The sequence below is a fragment of the Salmo salar genome, chromosome 02, assembly GCF_965601325.2.
Source record: "Salmo salar chromosome 02, fSalSal1, whole genome shotgun sequence".
Lineage (NCBI taxonomy): Eukaryota > Metazoa > Chordata > Actinopteri > Salmoniformes > Salmonidae > Salmo > Salmo salar.
Window position 1 is genome coordinate 61,823,369 of NC_138292.1, and position 26,333 is coordinate 61,849,701.

The window sequence follows — 26,333 nt, forward strand, 5'->3', positions numbered from 1 at the left end:
CAAATGACCTGAAAACCTGGCTGTTAAAATGTGTCAGCCGCAACAGGGGACAATATATCACTACTATCTGTTTTTGCTGGTCGATGTCTCTAGTACAACATCCTTACACAGGCATGTACAGTACGTTGACCCAGAGTCTCAAGTGAAGTCATCTGGGATATTGGATATGATATTGGTATAGAATATTGATATCAGGTTTTTGGTACAGTGAAATGCCTTTCTTGTCTGCTCTTTCCCGACAACGCAGTAATCAATATCAGTAGTACTACAAAAAATACATGATATGACAATGCCTTCTAATTATGCCTCACGCAATGATTGTCCTGAGTCCTTCATAGCAACAGTTACATCAGTGGCTGACAGACACAAAAGTGGTTACATCCACTGTTATAGGCTCCTGTCTGTGATTAAAGCAAGGCTTCAGTACGGGCTACTGTCCCACATTCACACTTCCCACCAGCCTATTCCAGCCAGCCCATTCCTCCTGCTGTTACTCCTCTGAAAGAGCTAGCAACCTACAGTGGGGGAAAAAAGTATTTGATCCCTTGCTGATTTTGTACGTTTGCCCACTGACAAAGAAAGGATCAGTCTATAATTTTAATGGTAGGTTTATTTGAACAGTGAGAGACAGAATAACAACAAAAATATCCAGAAAAACACATGTCAAAAATGTTATAAATTGATTTGCATTTTAATGAGGAAAATAAGTATTTGACCCCCTCTCAATCAGAAAGATTTCTGGCTCCCAGGTGTCTTTTATACAGGTAACGAGCTGAGATTAGGAGCACACTCTTAAAGGGAGTGCTCCTAACCGCAGCTTGTTACCTGTATAAAAGACACCTGTCCACAGAAGCAATCAATCAATCAGATTCCAAACTCTCCACCATGGCCAAGACCAAAGAGCTCTCCAAGGATGTCAGGGACAAGATTGTAGACCTACACAAGGCTGGAATGGGCTACAAGACCATCGCCAAGCAGCTTGGTGAGAAGGTGACAACATTTGGTGCGATTATTCGCAAATGGAAGAAACACAAAAGAACTGTCAATATCCCTCGGCCTGGGGCTCCATGCAAGATCTCACCTCGTGGAGTTGCAATGATCATGAGAACGGTGAGGAATCAGCCCAGAACTACACGGGAGGATCTTGTCAATGATCTCAAGGCAGCTGGGACCATAGTCACCAAGAAAACAATTGGTAACACACTACGCCGTGAAGGACTGAAATCCTGCAAGGTCCCCCTGCTCAAGAATACATATACAGCCCCATCTGAAGTCTGCCAATGAACATCTGAATGACTCAGAGGACAACTGGTGAAAGTGTTGTGGTCAGATGAGACCAAAATGGAGCTCTTTGACATCAACTCAACTCGCCGTGTTTGGAGGAGGAGGAATGCTGCCTATGACCACAAGAACACCATCTCCACCATCAAACATTGAGGTGGAAACATTATGCTTTGGGGGTGTTTTTCTGCTAAGGGGACAGGACAACTTCACCGCATCAAAGGGACGATGGACGGGGCCATGTACCGTCAAATCTTGGGTGAGAACCTCCTTCCCTCAGCCAGGGCATTGAAAATGGGTCGTGGATGGGTATTCCAGCATGACAATGACCCAAAACACACGGCCAAGGCAACAAAGGAGTGGCTCAAGAAGAAGCACATTAAGGTCCTGGAGTGGCCTAGCCAGTCGCCAGACCTTAATCCCATAGAAAATCTGTAGAGGGAGCTGAAGGTTCGAGTTGCCAAACGTCAGCCTCGAAACCTTAATAATGACTTGGAGAAGATCTGCAAAGAGGAGTGGGACAAAATCCCTCCTGAGATGTGTGCAAACCTGGTGGCCAACTACAAGAAACGTCTGACCTCTGTGATTGCCAACAAGGGTTTTGCCACCAAGTACTAAGTCATGTTTTGCAGAGGGGTCAAATACTTATTTCCCTCATTAAAATGCGAATCATTTTATAACATTTTTGACATGTGTTTTTCTGGATTGTTTTGTTGTTATTCTGTCACTCACTGTTCAAATAAACCTACTATTAAAATTATAGACTGATAATTTCTTTGTAAGTGGGCAAACGTACAAAATCAGCAGGGGATCAAATACTTTTTCCCCCACTGTAACTGTACATGCTTCGCTCAGCTCTGGCTGGAGACTATGGCAAGGCTCTGGCAGCCCATATTAGTACATTTACCAAATATTATCCAGAAGTATCCAGAAGTGCTGGATGTAGTCATCACATGGAAATCGTTGGCTGGATATTGAACTAGTATTTTTTCTCCTGTGCAGTATAAATAGGACCTGGGGTTTTTCCTGAGCATCTAAAAACGATGTCCCAAGTTATAGATTAGTAAGACTACAACTAGGAAGTGGAGTTTTTCCTGGTCAGGTCATGTGGTTAGGAAAAACGCCTGGCCATGAAGTATATAGGTCATCATAGGCCTGTATAAAATTCATCAACACAGGCACTAACTCATACCATCTGACACAAGTTCCCCCTGTGTTGGATGAGCTCTGTTGAATCACTTATGTTTATTGTCTCTTTGACTGGTCTGGGATCAGAGTTAACCTACACCAGGTGAGTCACACCCCATGTATGTTATTGGTAGCCTGAGAAGTTATGAGTCCCAGGTCAGTTTCAGTAAACAAATAGACAAATAGACAAAAGACAGAGCCAGGTGGGGTGAGTGGGTGAAAACTAATCCTAAAACCAGATGGCTGATCTCTCCTGGTCTTATTAGAGGGATGAGAAATTACTCTGGCTCTAGGTAGAAGTAGGCCACAGACACAGATCTAGGATCAGCCTCCCCAAATCCTATCTATATCAATGACAGAGAACATCTAACTGACCTTCAATCAGCGTATATAACAACTTCATCCTTCAATATAGTGACTACTTTTTTGATCAAATATGGGTAGAAGTAGCTTTTTAATAGCCACAGATCTAGGATCATACCTTCCCCGGATTCTAACCAAAACCATTAGAGGATAAATGCAAAGCTGACCTTGGACCAGTTTTGATTAGATACTACACAATATGAGACATAGACCCAGACAGACATGAGCCTATCAAAGAGAATTTATTATGACTCAACAGCAACTCTCCATTGAGACATATTCCAGTATTGCAGTGCCCAGGGGAGCTTGGCAATGTGATACATTCAAGAGTGTGAGAACATATCTTTACCAATAAATGTTCACTAAAAACACAGTCATTAAAATCTAATGGTTTTGAACCTGGAGGGAGTTGTATAAGTACATGAAGTAGCACTACACACAGCAATGTTTAGAGCAGTTATAATCCAACAAGGTTGTTAGTGTTGTGCTGTCTGAATCAAATACCCCTCATTATCTAATCTGTTTAATGTTAGTACATTATTCTGTTATGCTGAGCAAAATGAAGAAATAATTATCTTTCTAAAAGTAGAGAAAAGTGTGGTAAATGTAACTCGGGGAGCTGAAATCTACACGACCACCCAATGTGCTGTTTGTGATGTTGGGGTTAAGCTGGAGTTGTTGTTGGCTGACTGTCATGGATGTAAATGAGTTTTCTTACGATGAAGGAATGAGTGTGTGTGGTTCTGAGAGAGGCCCCTTGAGAGTGCCTGTTTGTGTGCGTGTGTGTGTGTGTGTGTGTGTGTGTGGTTCTGAGAGAGGCCACTTGAGAGTGCCTGTGTGTTTGTTTGTGTGTGTGTGTGTGTGTGTGTGTGTGTGTGTGTGTGTGTGTGTGTGTGTGTGTGTGTGTGTGTGTGTGTGTGTGTGTGTGTGTGTGTGTGTGTGTGTGTGTGTGTGTGTGTGTTCACCTCGACTCTGCTGGCGGTTCACTATGCCCCCCAAGGTCCATCTGCGGTCCAGTCTCTTCAGATGAGCCTTGCGTCTCTTAGTAACTGATGAAGGGACGGATGGAGAAACCAAAGAAAAACAAAGAAACATGAACTTAAGAAGCGTATTATAAACTGAAAGAAGGCAAAAAGCTGTCGTTAGTTAGTAGGATGGTGAAAACATTACATGGAAAGCCAGCAAATAAATGGTGTCCATTTTAAGCTATGCATAGTAAATAACATGATTTGTAATAGTGTAGTAGCAAATGCTATTTTTTAGAAAGAATTTATATTCATTGCTGTCATGATAATCACTCCTATGGTATTTATCATATCTGTCTTCAGAGTTCACGCGCACGTTTCACAGTCAAGCAGCTAAACTTCTTAAAGGGTGTGTATTTCTGGGGACTGAGTTATACTGACATTGTAAAGGAAGAGTGGAACCACAGGCATCCTGAGGACAGTGACAGCTAGGTCATAAATACAGAGATATTTCCTTACGAGAGAGAAACTATCCTCCATATCGTCTGTCATCAAAAGAACAAGCCCCACATTAAAATAGGAAGTAGTAATCATAGAAATAGAATGCATAGAAAGGGCGTCTCCATTCATTACAAAATGCCAGGGTTAGAGCTTGAAAAGCCTGTTCTATTCATTCTATCTCTATGGCAATGATGACATGATGTATCATAGAAATATAATGAATTGAAAGGGCGTCTCCATTCATTACAAAATGCCAGGGTTAGAGCTTCCAAGCCTGTTCTATTCATTCTATTTCTATGGCACTGATGACATGATATGATACAGTATCATCCAATCTAGTGTGTCTGGAATACTGAAATCTGTTGGTCTTCAAGGTTCTCACCACAACTGTATTCTACATAACGTTTTGTGTATCTGGGACCTTTCAAATGGTCACAGACATGCTACATATGTGTGGCATAGTATCATACTAGCCCCTAGCGTACTGTACACATGGTTTAAGATTACCCAGCAAAGTACATATGTTGTCCAATGTGTTGCTAATGGGTTTTCTAGCAACTGTATTGGAGAAAATAGATAAGGGTAAATCTTCATGTTAGCCTGTTAGCCTACCGTAACAGCTTGCTACGTCCTCTGGTAAACTGTTCCATTCCAGTCCCCCTTATACGCAGGGACCACTCTTGCAACACCACTGACTCAAGGTAAAGTAAAACAGCCCTTTATGATACTGTCCAACTCGTTGCTTTCTGGTGATGACTCGTCATTGTCCTCCCTTCCTTAATGCATTCCCTAGTGGGAAATAAACCAGACTTTCAGAATGGAGGAACGAGTGACGAGGAGGGAGGACAGAATGAAATTACTGTCATCGCTCCCTTCATAGTGGAGGGAAGAGGAGGAGGGAGAAACGGAGGAGTGGGGAGAGGAGGACAGAATCAAATTACTCTCATCTCTCTCTCTCTCTCTCCCATTGACCTCCTAATTGAAATATCCGATTGGAGACAGCCACAAAGGCAGACGTTATTTCAGGGTAATTCCAATAGACCAGACCTACCAGGCCCTGTCGTTCCTCCTCAGTGAGCTAGCTACAGTCTGCTATTGGTTTATATGACAGCAGACTGGGGCTTAATGAGTATGAGGGGGGGTTGGGAGGGTAGGGGAGACAGGATAGTTACTTGAGATATGAGATATGCAGTGGTGTGTGAAAACTGAGTCGGCAGGCTCTAATGGGGAAGGTGTTGATAAAGGAGGGGTTTTGCGGGATGGGAGGGATGTAATATGTGTGGGGTGTGTGTGTGCGTCTGTATTCCCTCTTTGTGTGTGTGCCTGACTCAGATCCCTAGGTATTTCCAGGCTCCAGCTACATTAAATTATTTTTCCTTAAAGGCTATCACAGACTTTCACTACCAGCCCAGTACGTCTCTCTCTCTCTTTCTCTCTCTGTGGAGTGACTGCAGTCTGCATTAAGGGGAGCTGGGGGCCACGGCAGCTGCAGAGGACCTGTCATCACATGCGGGGATGTGGCGTGCCAGTTTACAGTGTAACAGTGCCATGGGCCAGCGCGAGGATCATAAAGCAATGTGTCTTAATGAGGGACAGGGAGAGAGCCTCGCATACCTTGGTGGCAGTCTATGACACACAAAGCATTACGGCATAATGACTACACTATACCAGGTAGTTTCCATGGTTTACTAAAACCGATGGAAAACAGAGGTAATATGACTTTAATGGTGGGCGAGTGTATGTATGTGTGTATGTCTGTGTGTGTGTGTATGTCTGTGTGTGCATGTCTGCCTGCCTGGGTGTAACACACAGCTAAGGCGCTACAGTGTCATCCCAAAGCACCAAAAGGGAAGGGAGCTTATTCTCTAGTGATGAAATATGCCCTCCAAACAGTCAGACTAAACAGTATTGCAAAAAACAGAGGTCATGACAAAACGAGACTCCTTCGGAAACAGACACTGGGTTCGTTACAGTGTCTGTTTCCTGCTCTGACCCTGGTCCTCGAGGTTCTGTGACGATCGTCAAAAGGAGTAGACCAAGGTGCGGCGTGGAAAGTGCTCATATTTATATTTATTGTAACTGGGAGCTCTGGACTAGGGAACGTCGCTGGAGGCCGGGTGCGCAGAGCAGGCACAGGGTATACTGGGCCGTGTAGGCGCACTGGAGGTCTGGAGCTTATGGCTGGCACAACCCGTCCTGGCTGTATGCTTACTTTAGCCCGGCAAGTGCGGGGCGCTGGCACAGGACGAACTGGGCTGTGCAGGCGCACTGGCGACACAGTGCGTAGAACTGGCGCAGGATACACTGGGCCTTGGAGGCGCACTGGAGGTCTGGAGCTTATGACTGGCACAACCCGTCCTGGCTGGATACCCCCCGTAGCCCGGCAAGCGCGGGGCGTTGGAACAGGTCGCACAGGTTTGTGCTGGCGAACTGGGGGTACTGTGCGTAGAGCTGGCGTAGGATAACCTGGGCCAAAGAGACGTACTGGAGACCAGGAACGCTGAGCCGGCACAATCCTTCCTGGCTGAATGCCAACTCTAGCACGGCAACTGCGGGAAGCTTGCACCGAGCGCACCGGGCTGTAGCTGCGCACTGGCGACACAGTGCGCATCCCCGCATAACACGGTGCTTGCTCGGTCACTCGCTCCCCACGGTAAGCACGGGGAATTGGCTCAGGTCTGCCAATCTCCCCATGTGCCCCCCCCCCCCCCCAAATGTCTTTTGGGGCTGCCTCTTGTGCTTGCCTCATTGCCGGGCTACTTCCTCTTCTCGTCGCCGCTCTGCTCTCGCTGCCTCGCCCTGTTCCCATGGGAGGCGATCCCATCCAGCCTGGATCTCCTCCCACGTCCAGGATCCCTTGCCGTTCAGAATGTCCTCCCAGGTCCACTCCTGATCACGCTGCTTGGTCCTTTGGTGATGGGATCTTCTGTGACGATCGTCAAAAGGAGTAGACCAAGGTGCAGTGTGGAAAGTGCTCATATTTATATTTATTGTAACTCAGAACACTCAAACAAAATAACAAACAAAGAAAAAACGAACGTCACGTTCTGCAGGCTTACTTAGCTGACAAAAACAAGATCCCACACTGAAGGAGGGAAAAAGGGCTGCCTAAGTATGATTCCCAATCAGAGACAACGATAGACAGCTGCCTCTGATTGGAAACCATACTAGGCCAATCAAAGAAAAAAAACAAACATAGAAATATGACACATAGAATGCCCACCCCATGTCACACCCTGACCTAACCAAACAGAGAAAAACGGTTCTCTCAGGTCAGGGCGTGACAGGTTCCTGCTGTCCAAGCACAACTATTAGTTGTCATGCCTAAGGCCTTAGTAATGATGGTAGTGATATTTAGCAGGGAGAATGGCTGGTGTGTGTGTGTGTGTGTGTTACCTTCTCCTGTCCTGACGGTGCTAAGTTCCAGGTCGTCTCTAGTGCCGTTCTGTGAGTCCAGGTATGTGGCCGGCACCCAACCCTGCTCCTCGGCTGTACTGACGAACCACCAACCTATAACAAAGACACACACACACATTAGTTTGTGCAGAGCCACATGGAGACACACACACATTCTTTATACACTATGACACAGAAAGAAAATAGACAGACACACACACACACACACACGCACACACACCAGCCATTCTCCCTGCTAAATATCACTACCATCGTTACTAAGTCCTTAGGTAACACACACCAGCCATTCTCCCTGCTAAATATCACTACCATCGTTACTAAGTCCTTAGGTAACACACACCAGCCATTCTCCCTGCTAAATATCACTACCATCGTTACTAAGTCCTTAGGTAACACACACCAGCCATTCTCCCTGCTAAATATCACTACCATCGTTACTAAGGCCTTAGGTAACACACACCAGCCATTCTCCCTGCTAAATATCACTACCATCGTTACTAAGGCCTTAGGTAACACACACCAGCCATTCTCCCTGCTAAATATCACTACCATCGTTACTAAGGCCTTAGGTAACACACACCAGCCATTCTCCCTGCTAAATATCACTACCATCGTTACTAAGGCCTTAGGTAACCCACACCAGCCATTCACCCTGCTAAATATCACTACCATCGTTACTAAGGCCTTAGGCATGACAACTAATAGCTGTGCTAGGACTCCAAACACACTTACACATTTTGATTTACATTCAATAATGGAAATATGTCATCGTTCTAGTTCCTTCATCCGCAGCAGTTTGCTAAGGCTATAAATTACAATAACTGTTCTACATTCACAAAGAACTGCAGAACTGATCGGGTGTTAAGGTTTGTCTTGGTCCAGGATTTCATTTATATCTGCTACATGGAGAGTAGTGAAGTGATGTAACCAGGGAACTTTTCACCTGCTTGGAAAGCTGCTATCATTACAAAACCACCAGACGTTTCAGAGTAGCGGTACTGATCATGGATCAGTTTTTCATTTTGAATCATAATAATTGACATTATATGGACAGGGAGAACCTGATCCTAGATCAGCACTCTAGGGTTTTTTTATTTGATGTGCCCAGAGTGCAGAGGACACTAAGGCTCAAGGAGGTAGAAGTTGTCCCTGAACCACAGATCTAGGATCAGATGACCATAACTGAGTTTTAACCTGAAACCATCAAGGGGATTAAATAAGAGCTGACCCTGTATCAGTGCAATAGTTAAGGATTGACTTGAACTTAGTCTCAACAACAAAAAAATCCTAGTCAGGTATTTCGAGAGGTGTTTGTGGGACAATACATCTTTTTGATTCGAATTGACTCGCCTCTACCTAGACCTGATTGAATGCAAAAACACATGTCGAATCGGGAACCAAACCAAACCGAAACTCACAAAAAGAGAGAGGAAAAGAAGCCATCGATCCCTCCCTGACAGTTAGCATGTGTCTTTGTGTTTTAGTTCTGCAGTGGTAGCACGAATCCAGATTCTCCGACTGTCTATTCAGAGTTCGGAGGCTCCCCAAGCATTTCATCCGTAACATTTGGGTTCAAAGTGGACTATTCAGAGTCGTAAATAGTAGGGAAGCTGCCTTTCAGTGAACCTCAAAGATACAGGATAATTTATGACTTTCTGCAGCCTGTAACGCACCCAGACGTACGCCATATGCTAACACACACAGGCACACTCTTGACGGATGGCTCACACGCTCTGACAATATGAAAGAGAAGAGAGCGAGGCAACGAGCACAACAATTATTTTCTCTACATTGGAGTCCAACAAACAGCTCTTGACTGTATTAACAGTTATATGGTGAGGTCCTATAATGTGGTTTGATACTCCCCCCCCCCCACACACACACACACACACACACACACACACACACACACACACACACACACACACACACACACACACCACACACACACACACACACACACACACACACACACACAGAGGCTTCAGTAAATCAAGTCCTCACACGCCCCATTTTATGTCCCTGCAAGACACGCCAAGTCACATTGGGAAATGAGACCTATTTGACCCATATGGAAATTATGTCTGTGTACAACAGTTTCTTCATTGGAAAAAAAGAACGTTGGTCATTGGTAGGGTTGCGAAATTCCAGTAACTTCCCAAACATTCCTTGGTTTTCCATAAATCCAGGTTAGAAGTCACTCATAACACAAGACTACTATAGCAATACTATGTTTGAAGCTCTGCATGGTCCACCACGGTGTTTGAGGCTTCAACCCATAGGCATTGTCTAAACGGCATTGAAGTTCAAAGTAGGTCCCACTGTAGACATTACAGCAGAGTCTGGGGTCTGATAGCACACAGTACAGTGAGTTTGGAAACCTGTCAGAATCGGTTGGCTTCACAAAATGCTAATAATGCTATACAAACGATGCTATGCTAATGATTAGCCTAGGGAAAACGCTAACGTTGGACTGAATGTAGAGGCATAGGTTTCCCTCAGTGCTAACTGCCAACATGAATTTGACATTGTGACATTGATGCTATGCTAATTAATTATTATGCTACTGTAGGCTAGCTAGATCCTAGACTGAAAATATGTTTTGATGAACGGCATTCAACACATATAGTAGAGAGAGGCAGTACGCTAGGGCTCTCCTTTCTTTTTTAAAGTCCTTCATTCCATGTGCCAATACCATACGAAACACATTCACTTTTATGTGTTATTTTGTTATTATTTTATTACTCAATGGAAGTTGGCCATAGTTTTAGCAAAGAAACTTTATAGATCAAGTTACCGCAACTGTTCAAAAGGAAATAATCCAACCCATCCACCTTTATGGAATTTGGCCATAGTTTAGCAAAGAGACAATTCAGGAGCCATTTTCTTCAAAAGGTCACCTGACTTGACAAGCGGAGGATAAACAGTCTCCTAAATCCCTATGTGGCAGGGTCCTGGTGAGCGACTGCCATTATCAGCTGCATGTGTGAGCTGCCACGGCTGTATATCACTGCCTACCTAGTTGGGGCTGATAAAAATAGGTCACGGCTGTGTGCGTGGAAAGAGTGTGCCTGAGTACACAAACGTGTGTGTTTGTGTGAAAGTGTATGCATACAAGCATGGGCGCGTGTCTATATAGGGATCCACGAACATGCCTGCTTGCACTTGTATGTGTATGTACTTGCGTGTGCTGTGAAAAGGCAAATGAGAAAAACTAGTTTAGCCCTGGTCTCTCTCTCCCAGGCTGACAGACACCACATGGCTTTGACAAGGCCCAGCTCCCCTATACATTCAGCTCCCAGGCTGACAGACACCACATGGCTTTGACAAGGCCCAGCTCCCCTATACATTCAGCTCCCAGGCTGGCAGACACCACATGGCTTTGACAAGGCCCAGTTCGCCTATACATTCAGCTCCCAGGCTGACAGACACCACATGGCTTTGACAAGGCCCAGCTCCCCTATACATTCAGCTCCCAGGCTGGCAGACACCATATGGCTTTGACAAGGCCCAGTTCGCCTATAAATTCAGTTCTGGAGAAAGTCAGATGCGGTAAAAGAGCAGAGAAATTAGAAACAGAAAGGCTGCTGGATCTCATCACACATAGGCAGTTACCAGAGTGGAGAGAGACAGTGGAGGAAGAGAGAGAGAGAGAGAGACCAGAGAGAGAAAGCGGGGGAACGTTCTCATATGTTTCAACCAACTACTGTCCGTGTGTCAACATTTTCCAGGAAACTCACTCTGTCCAACTGCAATATGGACAGAAGCTGGTTCTTTCTCTTTTCTCTTCTCTCTCTCTTTCAGGACAGTTGTTAGTAGGAAGTTAGTTGGCGTTCCCTCTTTCTGGCCATGCCATTTAGCCTCCAGACAGACAGACTATAAACGCTGTTTTCCCAGAGAAGAGAGAAGACATCCCCCTTGGAGAAGACTCGAGTCAGGGTTTTCCCATTCACACAGTGGAAGCCAATTGGCTTGGCGGCTCAATTAGGCTCCAAGAGATTTATCATAGGATTGAGCTGTTTACGTGGCATTGTCTGATGTTGACCATGTTTGTTGTGTCTTTTCTGTTTGTTGGCGGGGTTTGTCGTGTTTTGTGTGTGAAAAATCAAGAAAATGTTTCACGTAGCCTGGGGTGTTCGAGCGGTCGACGCTACTGCCTCTGGATAACAAGTACTAACGCTGCGAGCATGGGTTCAAATCTGACCCACCACTTTAGGAATTTCTCTCCTCCTATAAACTTCTTTCTATCTATCCTGTCCAATAAACAAAGAAAATATGTTGATTTTCTGTAGTGGGACGGCCACACCACCTAAACGATAAGTTAATCATAATATGCTACAAGAGCTGTTTTTGGAAGCATACATGTCTTGTTTGATTACAGTGGCTAACATTACCATATTACATCAACTATGAATGCAATAACCTTTGCTGACGGTCAGTTATTTTAAATGACTATATGTTCTAAAATAGCTATATTTCTTGCTTGACTGTACTGAACGTGTATGGAATACATTACAGTGCAGGTGGACTAGAGAGAGACTAAAGGGGCAATCTGGGATTCAAACAGCAACAAATAGACCATGTTTTCCTCGAAAGGTTATGAATCATAGAACATGGAAAAGTGGAAAAACAAGTGTCATTCTCCAGCAGGGGTGGGACGCGGGCAGGGGGGCAGGGCAGTAAGGGGGGTTGGGGGCAGCTGTAAAAATGAAACAAGCTAAAACAAGACATATAAAAGGCGGGTCATCTAATGAACTGCATATTGACCACCATATGAACAGACAGTAGAGTAGAAAGTAAAGGGGAAGGGCTGTTGTTTCAACAGGTTTCAGTCATCATGGCAGTGTTATTGGTTGCAGGGTGTGTGTGTGTGTGTGTATATGTATATGTGTGTGTGTGTGTGTGTGTGTGTGTGTGTGTGTGTGTGTGTGTGTGTGTGTGGTGTGTGTGTGTGTGTCCACTGGGTTCCCACATGCCAGACTAGAAACCGTGCTTAGGCTTTTGCTCAGTGAGAATAAGGTCACGTGGAAATCAAATGCTACAGTAATTGCGCAGAACATACTCATCATTGGCTGGTAAACGCCTAGTAGGGAGAGAAAGACGGTGATAGAGAGAGTGGGTGACAGAGAGAGATAGAGAGAGAGTCAGAGACAGAGAGAGAGAGACTGAGGGTGAGAATTGAAAAAGGGAGAGAGCGGGGGTGAAGGTGAGAAAGAGATGGAGCGCTGGAATGAAAAAGAGAGAGAGAGAGAGAGCAGTAGGGAGCTAAAGTGAGGGATATGCGGAGAGAGAGCGAGAGAGATGGAAAGAGAGAAAGAGAGAGCAGATGTTTGGCCAGGGCTTCAAAGCGGGGAGTATTCCACACACTTCCCCATCCAAAACCACCACAGAACCTTTCCTTTCACTTTCTTTATTTGGCCTGATGGAACGGAGAAACGGGACGGGGCTATCAAAACGTTTCGTCAACGACACTTATTTCAAACGTGCCTTTGAGGAAACCAAGGGATCCCGTGACGCGATTGTGTTACTCATTTCATTGCTTTGCCATAATGAACAACAGATCTGATATGTGATATGAGCTCTGTGTTGGATGCGGCTGAGCCCGAGTCAGGAAGACAGAATATTGAATTGAACCACAACGTACGCTTTCTGCAGAGTAAGCAGAACTAAGGGACACAGAAAGCTGAGGCTTAAAATAGAAACATAATAATTACGGAAGCTCAGGAGGTCTAAACCCGAGACTGGAGAATCAGGCCTGGAAGGCAGAGACTTTTCTCATCCTTATATCTAATCACACAAACCCTGTGGGTGAGCAAGATAAAGGTATAGGTTGCAGGAAAGTATATACGTAATCAAATCTAAAGCTAATACAGAACGAGATTATACCATTTTTTATTACGTTTGTTTGTATTTGACCCCCTTTTTCTCCCCAATTGCGTGATATCCAATTGCGATCCAACTACGATCTTGTCTCATCGCTGCAACTCCCCAACGGGCTCGGGAGAGGCGAAGGTCGAGTCATGCGTCCTCCGAAACATGACCCGCCAAACCCGCCCGCTTAGTCAGCCTGCAGGTGCCCGGCACTCCACAAGGAGTCACTAAAGCGCGATGAGCCAAGTAAAGTCCCCCAGGCCAAACCCTCCACTAACCTGGACGATGCTGGTCCAATCGTGCGCCGCACTATGGGACTCCCGGTCACGGGCCAGTTGTGACACAGCCTGGGATCGAACCCAGGTCTGTAGTGATGCCTGAAGCACTGCAATAAAATGCCTTAGACGGCTGCGCCACTCGGGAGGCCTGAACGAGATTATTTAATTAGGGAAATTGGATTGAAATCCCATCAAGACCTCCAAGTCGATACAGTATATGATATGATATGATAAACGCCTAGTTAGGCCTTAGAGATATGATTTTGTTGGATGGGATCAAACGAAGAACATACAAAATCCCTCTAATGACATCAGAGTCTTTTAATAACAAGTACCTTTGAACACATTTTCGTTCCCTTTAGTGTGAACTTTGTTTGAAAAGATGGTGTAGCAAATTGGAAATGTAAAGAGACATAAAACATCCCATGTATAAAAATCACCCAAGACGGGATACATCAAAGCATCGTCTGATCATTCTAACTGAGGGGAAGTTATGAGGATACCCGAATCCTCAAGCTGGTCATTTCCTTCCAAGAAAGTCACAGTTTATTTCGAGGCCCCAAATCTTTATTGACAATGTCTAACAGGACGGTAGACAGAGGAACTCACATCCCACTGTGGAGATTGTGTTACCTTGCTTTAAGTTTTCATAAAACATAAAACATGGGGGTTTGGTTACTGTTAGCTGTGTTACAAGTGTAAGGGGATAGCGTGGTGGAAGGAAGTTCATTAGACCGTGTTGACTAAATATCACGCTCAGCATGCCTGGGCTAAGTCCCCAGGCCTTGAACTTGAACCGCTGTGTGTGTGTGCGTGTGTGTGTGGTGTGTGTGTGTGTGTGTGTGTGTGTGTGTGTGTGTGTGTGTGTGTGTGTGTGTGTGTGTGTGTGTGTGTGTGTGTGTTTGGGTTGCGGGTAAAGGTTAGGATTATGGTAAGGGTTAGGTTAAGGAAAGTAGGATTTTGAATTTAAATACATTTTAGGTCCCCACGAGGATAGAAGAACATAACGTGTGTGTGTGTGTGTGTGTGTGTGTGTGTGTGTGTGTGTGAGAGAGACCCATCTCAAAGCTTCCTTCCAGCTAAGTACCCCCTGTGTCACGCTTATTGAAACAGGCTGGCCATTTCAAAGCATGGGAGGTGCGGCTAACACTAAGCTAGCTTTACCCATGCATATCACCTCAGTAATCATGCTAATGGCAACACGCTCTATTTTAAAACCAGCTATGGCCTTTCATGTGACCCTATCTATACAGGAGATTCTAAAGGGTTTATAGGTAACCTCTCTGTTGAGTCGATTAACATAGATTAGCAACTCTTGTGCCTCTGGGTGAAAAGCTACGCTAAGGCTACGGGTAGCATGTATAGCATGACTAATAGCCAGCTACGCTATCTCTTGGCTTATAAGTATTACTTCCTGATTGAAGCTGGCTATCTATTTTTACAGCCTGACCAGGACATCCTTTAAGCTAACCTCTCTAGCGCTAAACACTCTTTGATTGAAGCTGTCTGTCGATTTGATTGCCTAGAGGTGAGGCGACACAACTTTTAAAGGAAGAATCACTGTATAGGCTATGTGAGACTACAGATGTAGGATCTTAATTTCAGCGAGTTTGCTACAGCAGGAAAATAATCATGCAGCAACAGGAAATTAGAATTAGTATGTGGATTATAAGTAATATAATAAATTGACATTTTGTATGGGTTGATACATTTTTCGTAAGGGAAAATCAAGTCTGAAATGTCAAAGTGGAACAAACTTCAGAAACCTTTTTAAACCTCAAATACAATACAAGCTCCTGCAACAGGGTGATCAAATTCATATCCTACATCTGTATGGCCTCTTGTGTGTGAGGCCTGTCTTCAGCAGCCCTCTGGCCAAGATTCTGATGGTTTACAACCTTATCGGCATGACTGAAGACAGAAGAGCATGCTAGGCTGTCCGTTTCAAATGTAGCCTCAAGGTGAAACTAGAGCTAAGCTAGCTGTAGCCTGAGTGATGGAGTGTAAGATTTGACACAAATGGTGTTCTTCCCTAAGTATAACTTGGCCCAGTGCTTTCCCCTACTAAAGCTGATCTACACAGGGCCCCAGGCCAAGGCAAACAACAACCACATCCCAGCCCAGCCCAAACTCAGCCAAAACTGGGTAGATTTCAGGAAAGAATATGTGGGTTAGTGGGGGCTATGCCAACCTAACTTTCTCCGCCGTGGGCACAGCAGGCAGCGAGAGAGGGGAGGTGGGGGTGGTGTGTGTGTGCGTTTGACCCTGTGTGTGTCTATGCATGCGTGTTTGCATGTGTATACATCATTTCACGCATGTGTGTGAGTACGTGACCATGTGTGTGAATGTGTGTTTAGGCGGGTTTTGTACGGTAAGCGTGCCTAAGCTCTTTAGGACTATGGTGACAAATTCCCTCTTCAACCTGGCAAAGATCGCATAGAGCGAGAGAGGCGAGGGGCAAATGTCTTCTCCGGCTGGGCTTGTGGGCTGAGTGAGCGGCACAGTAACCCAAAGGGATCTTGTTTGCTGCATAGCATCACAGTCCTCCTGCAAGATCCATTAGGCCGGGGTAAGCACACAGAAAATAGGGGAATTTTCCATATTCAGCCACAGTATGGAGCCACAGAAAGGAGGCCCAGTTGCATTGATTAACCAGTCATTTTTGTGCAACTATGGCATCAGATTTGTTAGCGTACGGTCATCTCTAACAGAGACAAAACTGAACAAATAAAGACCGACCTACCAGTCTTCAAAGACTATTCTATAAAATATACATTTGATATCACTCACCTACAGTTGAAGTCGGATGTTTACATACACCTTAGCCAAATACATTTAAACTCAGTTTTCACAATTCCTGACATTTAATCCTAGTAAAACTTCCCTGTCTTAGGTCAGTTAGGATCACCACTTTATTTGAAGAATGTGAAATGACAGAATAATAGTGGAGAGAATGATTTATTTCAGCTTTAATTTCTTTCATCACATTCCCAGTGTGTCAGAAGTTTACGTACACTCAATTAGTATTTGGTAACATTGCCTTTAAATTGTTTAACTTGGGTCACATGTTTTGGGTAGCCTTCCACAAGCTTCCCACAATAAGTTGCGTGAATTTTGGCCCATTCCTGCTGACAGAGCTGGTGTAACTGAGTCAGGTTTGTAAGCCTATATGCACGCACACGCTTTTTCAGTTCTGCGCACAAATTTTCTATGGGATTGGGGTCAGGGATTTGTGATGGCCACTCCAATACCTTGACTTTGTTGTCCTTAAGCCATTTTGCCACAACTTTGGAAGTATGCTTGGGGTCATTGTCCATTTGGAAGACCCATTTGCGACCAAGCTTCAACTTCCTGACTGATGTCTTGAGATGTTGCTTCAATATATCCACATAATTTCCCTTCCTCGTGATGCCATCTATTTTGTGAAGTGCACCAGTCCCTCCTGCAGCAAAGCACCCCCAGAGCATGATGCTGCCACCCCCGTGCTTCACAGTTGGGATGGTGTTCTTTGGCTTACAAGCCTCCCCCTTATTCCTCCAAACATAATGAAGTGAAATAATCTGTCTGTAAACAATTGTTGGAAAAATTACTTGTGTCATGCACAAAGTAGATGTCCTAACCGACTTGCCAAAACTATAGTTTGTTAACAAGAAATGTGTGGAGTGGTTGAAAAACTAGTTTTAGTGATGCCAACCTCCGACTTCAACTGTATATCATGATGATAACAACTTTGCAGGAAGCACAATAAACTGATTGCTCAATATAACTTCTGGTCACACATGCAAGTGATGTTTTTCCCAATCTGAGGCCTCTTCCCTCCAGACTCTCTGTGATTTCCCATGTCCAAGGAATGACCGGGGTGGGAGAAAACCAGGACACTGGCCCATACATAGCCTCCACTCCTCCTTTTCTCCTCCTCTTTCCCTCCTTTCATGAGGACTCTGGCGTGTCCACCTACTTGCCCTTCCATAAATCTCTCTTTACTAGATAGTAGCTCATAAATCTCTGGACAGACAGTCAGACACATATCTCACAGCCAAAACTCATGACATCAGCACACACCCACCCACCAAACACACACACACACACACACACACACACACACACACACACACACACACACACACACACACACACACCACACACACACAGTACAGTCTCACGTAGCGATACTGGCGTCTTGTTGACACTATACAGTGAAACAGCTGGCGTTGAAGTAGAGCGCACGCGGCCGATAACTTCTCGCAGTAGGGGTAGGTTATAACAATAACATCCGACTCGGGATTAGGAACCCGGGACTATCGAGGTAAGCAGTGCATGAAACGAAAAAACTGATGCTACAGTCAAGTGGTTTACTGCAGTGGATGTTTTTTTCATTGGCTGTTGCTTGACCCAAACCATTCCTAACTGCTGTCTGGGAAAGGTAGACCAATACGCAGCAGGTGTGCAGTTGTTCATTTTGAACATTTAATTAAATCAAAACGAATACAAAAACAACAAACAAGAAAAAAAACGATAAACTGACAGTCTGCAAAGCATAGGCTCAACACAGAACAATCACCCACAAAATACAAGACAAACACACCCAACTAATATAGGACTTCCAATCAAAGGCAACACCAAACAGCTGCCTTCAATTGGAAGTCCAACCCCAATTAACTCAACATAGAACCAGACACACTAGACTAAACATAGAAATACCTAAACATAAACCAAAACCCGGAAATACTAAATCAAACACCCTTCTTACAAAACACACCACCCCGAACCACATAAAACGAATACCCTCTGCCACGTCCTGACCAAACTACAATACTAATTAACCTTTATACTGGCCAGGACGTGACAACTGCATATGATATACTGTATGGAGATTGTATGGAGAGGAGAATAAAAAGCACAGAGTCTGGATAAGATTGGTAGAAGCTAACTTAAAAGCATATGTTGTCATAATGCCGAGATGCATGGGGAGAGGAACATTAAAGCAACATTAAAATAACATTAAAGAAATAGGGGGTCTAGTGAATTGGGAGATTGCAATGTTAAATTACCGTCTGTGTTTCTGCGATCAAAATGTCAAAGGACATAAACAAGCAGAGCTGTGGAGACTCCAAGGTCGCAATAAAGCGCTGAAAAAGGTGAAAGGGTTTCTGGGATATACAAGGCATTGGGACTTTTTTGGTTTGGCATAGCCTGCGAATGATGTCATCGTAGATTGTCGCTCTAGTTCTTTGGCCTAATGGAGACGTTTGAGCATGTTTACAGTAACCTTCAAGTCCAATGACAGTCATTGTACAGCTTGTTTCCCTATGAATGATATTTTGTTTGTTTTTCTTGAACTTTTGTACTGATACTGTCTGAGATGTTCTGGATCTTTTTCAGGTTTAGTCTAGTTTGAGTACGTTCAGCTCCAGTGAAAGCACAGCTTGTTTTCTTATTTGTTTTTATATTTTTGTATTGAAACTGTCCGAGTACTGAGTATTTATAGATCTTGTCCTAGTTTCGTTTTAATGTGCCCGATCGTGGGGGTAACTGGGGTTTCCAATGCAGTGTGTCAGTGCCACCAATCATTTTATAATTATGGCGTGGTTTTGGCATACGCACAGGTAATTCACTTTTGAATATTCATTAAACAAAACATATAGTGACTCTCACTCTAGCGTGTGACTCTTACAAAATCTCTGGGAATCGAAGCCTCATCCTCTCACATATCTCTCGAAACGTAACTCAATGCAGCTTGAAGGCTGACGGTACGAAACCTCACAAAAGAGACTGAGAAGAGAGACTGAAAAAAAAAAAACATGACATTTCACATTTACATTTTAGTCATTTAGCGGACAATCTTCGCTAAAGGGACTTTGGCCGATCAGTTCATTTAACTAAGATAGGTAAAAACAACCACATCTCACAATCATTGCAGTACTGGCACTTCCCAGCGTTCACATTTTCTGATGACATTAGGTTTCCCCTTCGCCATGTATGACCTTGAACACATTGAATACTCACAAAAGAAGATCAGCATTGCAAAAACACCTACACCTCTATTCCCATACGGAGTTTGGCTGAACTGCCGCTTTGGCTAGCGCGGACAATTGTCTCACTGTACTGACAATGAATGGAATGGGAAATACAGCAAAAAGCTGTTCAAACAACCTGATGTCAAAAACACATGGGGCTGAAAGAGTGTGGGGGGGAATGTCAAGCGTTGAAGGATAGTGGGTTGCTGGGTCGATTGTAAAACTAAAGAAAAAGAGAGATTCATTAACTTGCATAACGACTCAAAGACATTGTGAGAAAACACCTCGCGCGCGCGCGCGCACACACACACACACACACACACACACACACACACACACACACACACACACACACACACACACACACACACACACACACACACACACACACACACACACACACACACACACACACACACACACACACACACACACACACACACACACACACACACACACACACACACCAATATGTGAAAGGAAGATGTGTGTGGATGTATCACTGCCAAAGGGGTTTCTGCTGATGGTAGACTGTTAGGCTGTTGTGGTTGTTAATCTTGAGTTGTGAAAGCTGTCAATGGCTTGTTACCATGGCAAGTTAGATCCAGCTCTCGTGTTGCTAAATCGAGTTTGGAGAGACGAAAACAAAACATAAGGGCAACATACTCACGTTGACTTTTCACTCACCCGATTTTATTCAGGGTTTATACATAGCAAACTATTACTAATTCAACAACTCAACTGCCATGTCCTTGGTTTTTGATAACATTGTAAAGTACAATGAAAATGGAGGCAAACCTAAGGGTGAAAATAGTACACGCAGCCAGTTATCCCAAGGCTTCCAAATAACAAGTGAGGAATAAAGCTGGTGAGGCAGAATTGATCTCTCTGCCTCTGTCACCCTGGCTCTTCCTCCCCTCAAAACTTTGCTCGTCGACCTTCGCCTTTCCGAGATGGAACTCGTAACACATCTCACTCCCCACTAAAGTAAAGTGGACTATTAATTATAAGTCCACATTCCTGCTGCACAAGGCAATAGATTGGCCTCCAGCCAAACGCAGCCACATGCACACACACAAACACACACGCACACCTTCACACAAACCCAAGCATGCAAGCGCAGACAAACACACCTCTACTCACAACACACACACACACACACACCGGACTGCTGGCCAAACGGCAAGCCTCCAGGTGGAGCCAAGCCCCAGTTAGAAGACAGAGAGAACGCTTAAGGGAGCGACAGAGGTAGAGAGGGAGGAGGGGGAGAAAAGGGGGGATTCTTGAGGACAAAGAGGGGCAGACGGAAGGAAACAGAACATGGAGTGACACCATGAGAGGAAAGAAGGAACGAGGTGCTGACTGTGCATAAGTTGGTGTGCGTGTGTGTGTGTGTGTGTGTGTGTGTGTGTGTGTGTGTGTGTGTGTGTGTGCGTGCGTGCGTGCGTGCGTGCGTGCGTGCGTGTGCGTGCGCGTGTGCGCGTGTGCATGTGTGCGCGCGCGCGTGTGTGTGCGTGTGTGTGCGTGCGGGTGTGTGTGTGCGTGTGTGTGTGCGTGTGTCTGTGAGAGAGAAAGATAAGTAAAATACAACACAAAGCAGCATATACAGCATGTAAACACACTACTCACCACTCTCGCTCTTCTCGATCACGTCCACCGTCTCCCCAGCCTGCAGGCTGATCTCAGAGTTCTCCTGCCTCTCGTAGTTGGCCACCACCACGTACTGCTCCAGCACCATAGGGTCCGAGCTGTCAATGCCTGCACGGGAGGACGGGAAGAAACACGCCGTCAGCCAGCTCCCAGTCCCCACCATGGCACCCCTACCCCGTGGTGGGCGCAAGCGCCCGCCGCCACCGTGCGCCCGGTAACGGTATGCCGCCATAGGCCGAATCCGCACCGTTGCTCCTCCCCAGCCAATCAGAACGCTCGCTCAGTATATTATCGCTGCATTTTATTCCCAAACGTCTGGCCATATAGCGGAACCTTCCCCCGGCCCACACTAACGGACCAGGAAGCATTTGAAAGAAGTCAAAATGAAAAACGAGGGATGAAATAAAGAGAGAGAAAAACGTGTTCTCCGTTACGGGGCCTCCATAATCGAAACAAACGTCCGAAGGAAAGAGAGATGAAGGGAAGAGAGGATAAAAGAAAGAGAAAAGGAGGAGAGGACAGGGAGAATTGCTGAACGGTTGGAGTTGGAGACAGACTCGAGTCGGGACTGGAAGAATAGAAAAAGTTTTCCTCTGGAAAATCAGTAGTGTGGCTTGCTCTCTCTCTCTCCCCTCCTCTCTCTCTCTGTTTGGGAGCCTGCCGTTGGACGAGGAGTAGGGGGCTGTACCACGCCAATCAAGGCAGTCAGGCCTACAGGACCTTAAATAGAAACATATGAGTGGGACGGAGAGAGAGAGAGAGAGAGAGAGAGAGAGAGAGAGAGAGAGAGAGAGAGACAGAGAGAGAGACAGAGAGAGAGAGAGAGAGAGAGAGAGAGGGGGAAGAAAACAAGAGTGTGGCATAACCCAAGTTGAAACGCTTTCTTCTTGTGTTTCACATAAACATAGGCCCAGCATCTGTCTCTTTCTCCTTTTTTCACCTCTCTCTTCTTCTCATTGTAGCTCCCAATGATAAACTCTTGAGTGCCAGCAATGACTTCATTCACAAAGTTCACGTGGTGTGTGTTTGATTTAAGTCACAAGCACTGTTTGGTGACGTTTTTCTACGCATTGGTATGATTGTACCAACGCTTTGGGATTTTCCTTCAAATTGTAACTCATTTCCTGCCCTCTAAAAGGCTCTACTTGATTTCTCTTCGTCCTTATTCATAAATACAATGATGTCTTATCTAACCAGAGTTTGAAGAGTTTAAATATACATTACATGTATTCCTAAATTGATATCACAGCACTCCAGTAAAGTGAATTACCCTCCACCACTAACTCTTTGTCTAGGATTCATTAGACAAGGACGCGATCCGTTGCCCAGTAAATAGCACCATGTCAACATGCGAGTCCCTTTATGACATGTCTCTTTTCCAGGAGCATTTCCAAACATCACGAGGAAAAACCCCAAACACTGGCAGCCATCTTTGTTTTCTAGGCACCTAGCAAGGTCCAAGGACCTTTCTATGCGAACGAATGTGGAAACCAAACATTGAACACACACACACACACACACACACACACACACACACACACACACACACACACACACACACACACACACACACACACACACACACACACGGACATGCATTCTGTTCTTGTGGACATTGATTTGTGAGCAGACATAAAGGTAGTGAAGTAAGAGAAATGGTCAAAACAGAAGAACATGCAGGAGGCAGATGATCCTAAAACGCACTACTGTGTGTGTGTGTGTGTGTGTGTGTGTGTGTGTGTGTGTGTGTGTGTGTGTGTGTGTGTGTGTGTGTGTGTGTTACTGCTGAGTGAAAGGCTCTGGGTAACAGTCATAATATTGCTGCACAGCACCTGGCTAGTGGCTACTGCATGTAGATCTCAATTCTATTCGATTTTATTATTTTCTAGTCTACTCTAGTCCAATAATTATCTAAAAGAAAAATCATTACAAATATGAGTGCATAACAAGTACTGTAAGTGGGAAAATGAAGACAGTGCCCCATCAGCATAATTCTACACCCACCCAATTGCTGTATCAATGTGAATATGATTATACTGTATGATTTGTTGCCCGCTATTGTATCATTCTATCATTCCGCCTGTGTATTTGCTATAGCCTGGTCATAGGTCTGTTTGTGCTGTCTTGTCAAATCCTATTGTCATTGCCATCACAGACCATAGACAGAGTTGGCTATAGAGCACAAACAGATCTGGGAGCAAGCCTCTAATTTCAAAGCAACACCTTGGCTAAAGACTAATATGGCCCTTGGTCAAAAGTATTGCACTAAATAGGGAACAGGGTGCAATTTGGGACTAAGAAACTATCTGTGCTATAAGCCTATTAAAATGATTGGGATTGAATAATTCAATGGGAATTAAAGACAGGTTATTTCCCAATCCTTTGACACAAGATGTCTGTCAAGCGTTTATCATTTAGAACATGGTGAAATTCAATTACTACGGTCAAATAAACAACAGCTAACAAACCTAAGTGTTATAAAACGAGCGTTGCGACATCCTAACGTTGCGATGTTGCAAGGAAGAGGAAAGGGATTAAGAAATGCAGCGTTTTAACGGTCAAGCTCAAGACGCTTCATTGGAATAGAACACAGTTAAGTATCTCCACATGGGCCTACATAAACAAAATGGCTAGCCAACAACACAAGGTAACGCTATCAGTCTTCACTCCTCATCGGAGATTCCCCTGTCTGTGACTGCTTAATATGGTCAAATAAAGACAAAGATTGAGTCTCAAATCTTTGATGGGCCTTATATTTCGATCTCCTATTTCCTATTCCCTTACTCCTCCCTCTAATCATGCTGTTTGAGAACGGAAAGTATTTTCCTGTCAGTGTCAGTATTGCGGAGGTGAGGATAGAGTCAAGCGCAGGACACAGAACTGAGTAAAATAACGTACTTTACTCTAGGAAAACTCATAAGTCAAAATCCACGCAGGGATAAACAATACTGGCAATAAACAACTAACACGACGACAACAAAACAATCACGCACAAAACATAATGAGAACCAGAGGGTTAAACAGGGAAATAATCATAACGAGATGGGAACCAGGTGTGAACAATCAAGACATAACAAATGTAAAAAGAAACGTGGATTGGTGTTGGCTAGAAAGCCGGTGACGATGACCGCCGAACACCGCCCGAACAAGGAGAGGCACCAACTTCGGCGGAAGTCATGACATTTCCTTTCTCTTAACCCTTATGACAGCATAATATTACTCTGATTCCCTACAGTGAGTTCACTATTACTATATAGCCAACCCCTATGTGGGCTCGGGGCAAAGGTAGTGCACTATATAGGGCATAGGGTGTAATTTGAGATATGGCCAAAGCACATGCAGGCAAATTAACAAGGCGCTACAGGGTGAAAATGGGGTCAAACTTAGTTATAAAATTACACCAGATCAACCCTCCACATGCGGCATGCTGTCTCTATGGATACGGTCAACTGTTGTGTGTACAACCGGGAAACATCATGAATCATAACAGTTGCTTATATGTTGGTGTCAATCTCATAATAGTTTAGGCCATGGCCGGATCATTTTTTCTTCAAAACTCACATTGACACTTCTAAAGTGCTAATACAAGGAAACAAAGCTTTTTTCTCTCTAAATGTTGCACCAATTACACCTAAGTTGACTGGGACAACATTTGGAAAATGCTCCCCAGATGCTGGGGGGAATCAGGCCCTTTCTATTCCTGTTAAAAGCTTGATGTGATGTGTTTATTTCTGGAGAAAAACACATTCATTGCTGAGATGTTTATTTGCAGAGCTGCAGATGTGTTTTTCTCTCTCTCTCTCTCTCTCTCTCTCTCTCTCTCTCTCTCTCTCTCGTTGATTGACCATCATGATCTTAGATCTACATGTTGAACTCAAGCGTAAAGAACCAGACTCCTGGTTTCAACTGTACTGTATAACACACTATGGCCAGGCAGCAACAGTCTGGCAAGGTGCCTAAGTAACTATGTTTAAAGTGCATTGAATGTTTGACAGCCATCCAGTCAGGCAGGTCCATAGGGATGCAGAGATTAAAGTCAGTAAAGTAAGACAGAACGTGAACGGTTGATCTTGAGCAGATGGGTAAGAAAATAAACAGAAACCAGTGACAGTCAGTGAATGCATGCGAAGCAAAATAAGTGAAACCCCCAACAAAAATGGACAAACATGGAAAAGCCATTGGGCATGTGGTTATAGAAAGCATAGCCACCACAACACACACACACCAGCGTTGCGACATATCACACAGGCACAAGCGTATGCACCCCACCCACGCACCACAGGAGGCTGCTGAAGGGAGGACAGCTGTTAATAATGTCTGGGAATGGAGCAAATGGAAGGGCATCGAACACATGGAAACCATGTGTTTGATCCCATTCCACTGATTCCGCTCCCACCATTACCACAAGCCCCATTCTCCCAAATTAAGGTACCACCAACCTCCTGTGCCACGCACACAAGTAGGACTACCTGAGGCCTCTTTCCTTGGACTGTCGGTAAAGCCGTACATCCATACTGTAGGCCCAAAGAAGAGAAGAAGAAAGGGAGGAAGAGAGGAAAGGGGATGTTATTCAGTCCATGATGCTCAGCACACAAACATCTCATCAACATCATATTGTTCCTGTTATTCCCTCCTGATCACAAACAGCAGGATCTGAACAGTCTCTACGGTGCAAACCAAATATAATATCTTTGCCATTGTAGAGAGCACTGATTTACATCAAAACACAGTGTTTTGCAGAAAGTACTTCAGTCCGTGTTCATGTGGTTGTGATACACTGCATATGACCATCACAGAAGACT

General features: G+C 44.6%; 1 protein-coding gene across 5 annotated transcripts in view; it reads right to left on the bottom strand.

Moving 5' to 3' along the window:
- LOC106586780 (SH3 and PX domain-containing protein 2A) overlaps nucleotides 1-26,333 on the bottom strand; it is a 121,620-nt gene that overhangs the window by 19,198 nt on the left and 76,089 nt on the right. For 3 of the 5 annotated variants that reach the window (XM_014174408.3, XM_014174398.3, XM_045707024.2), the window contains exons 7-10: nucleotides 26,001-26,045; nucleotides 21,511-21,639; nucleotides 7,695-7,808; nucleotides 3,798-3,881 (exon numbers count right to left, since the gene is read on the bottom strand). In XM_014174408.3, the coding sequence (XP_014029883.1) occupies nucleotides 3,798-3,881; nucleotides 7,695-7,808; nucleotides 21,511-21,639; nucleotides 26,001-26,045 (372 nt within the window). The remainder of the gene's footprint in view (nucleotides 1-3,797; nucleotides 3,882-7,694; nucleotides 7,809-21,510; nucleotides 21,640-26,000; nucleotides 26,046-26,333) is intronic. The other 2 variants (XM_014174425.3, XM_014174414.3) reach the window with 1 other exon arrangement.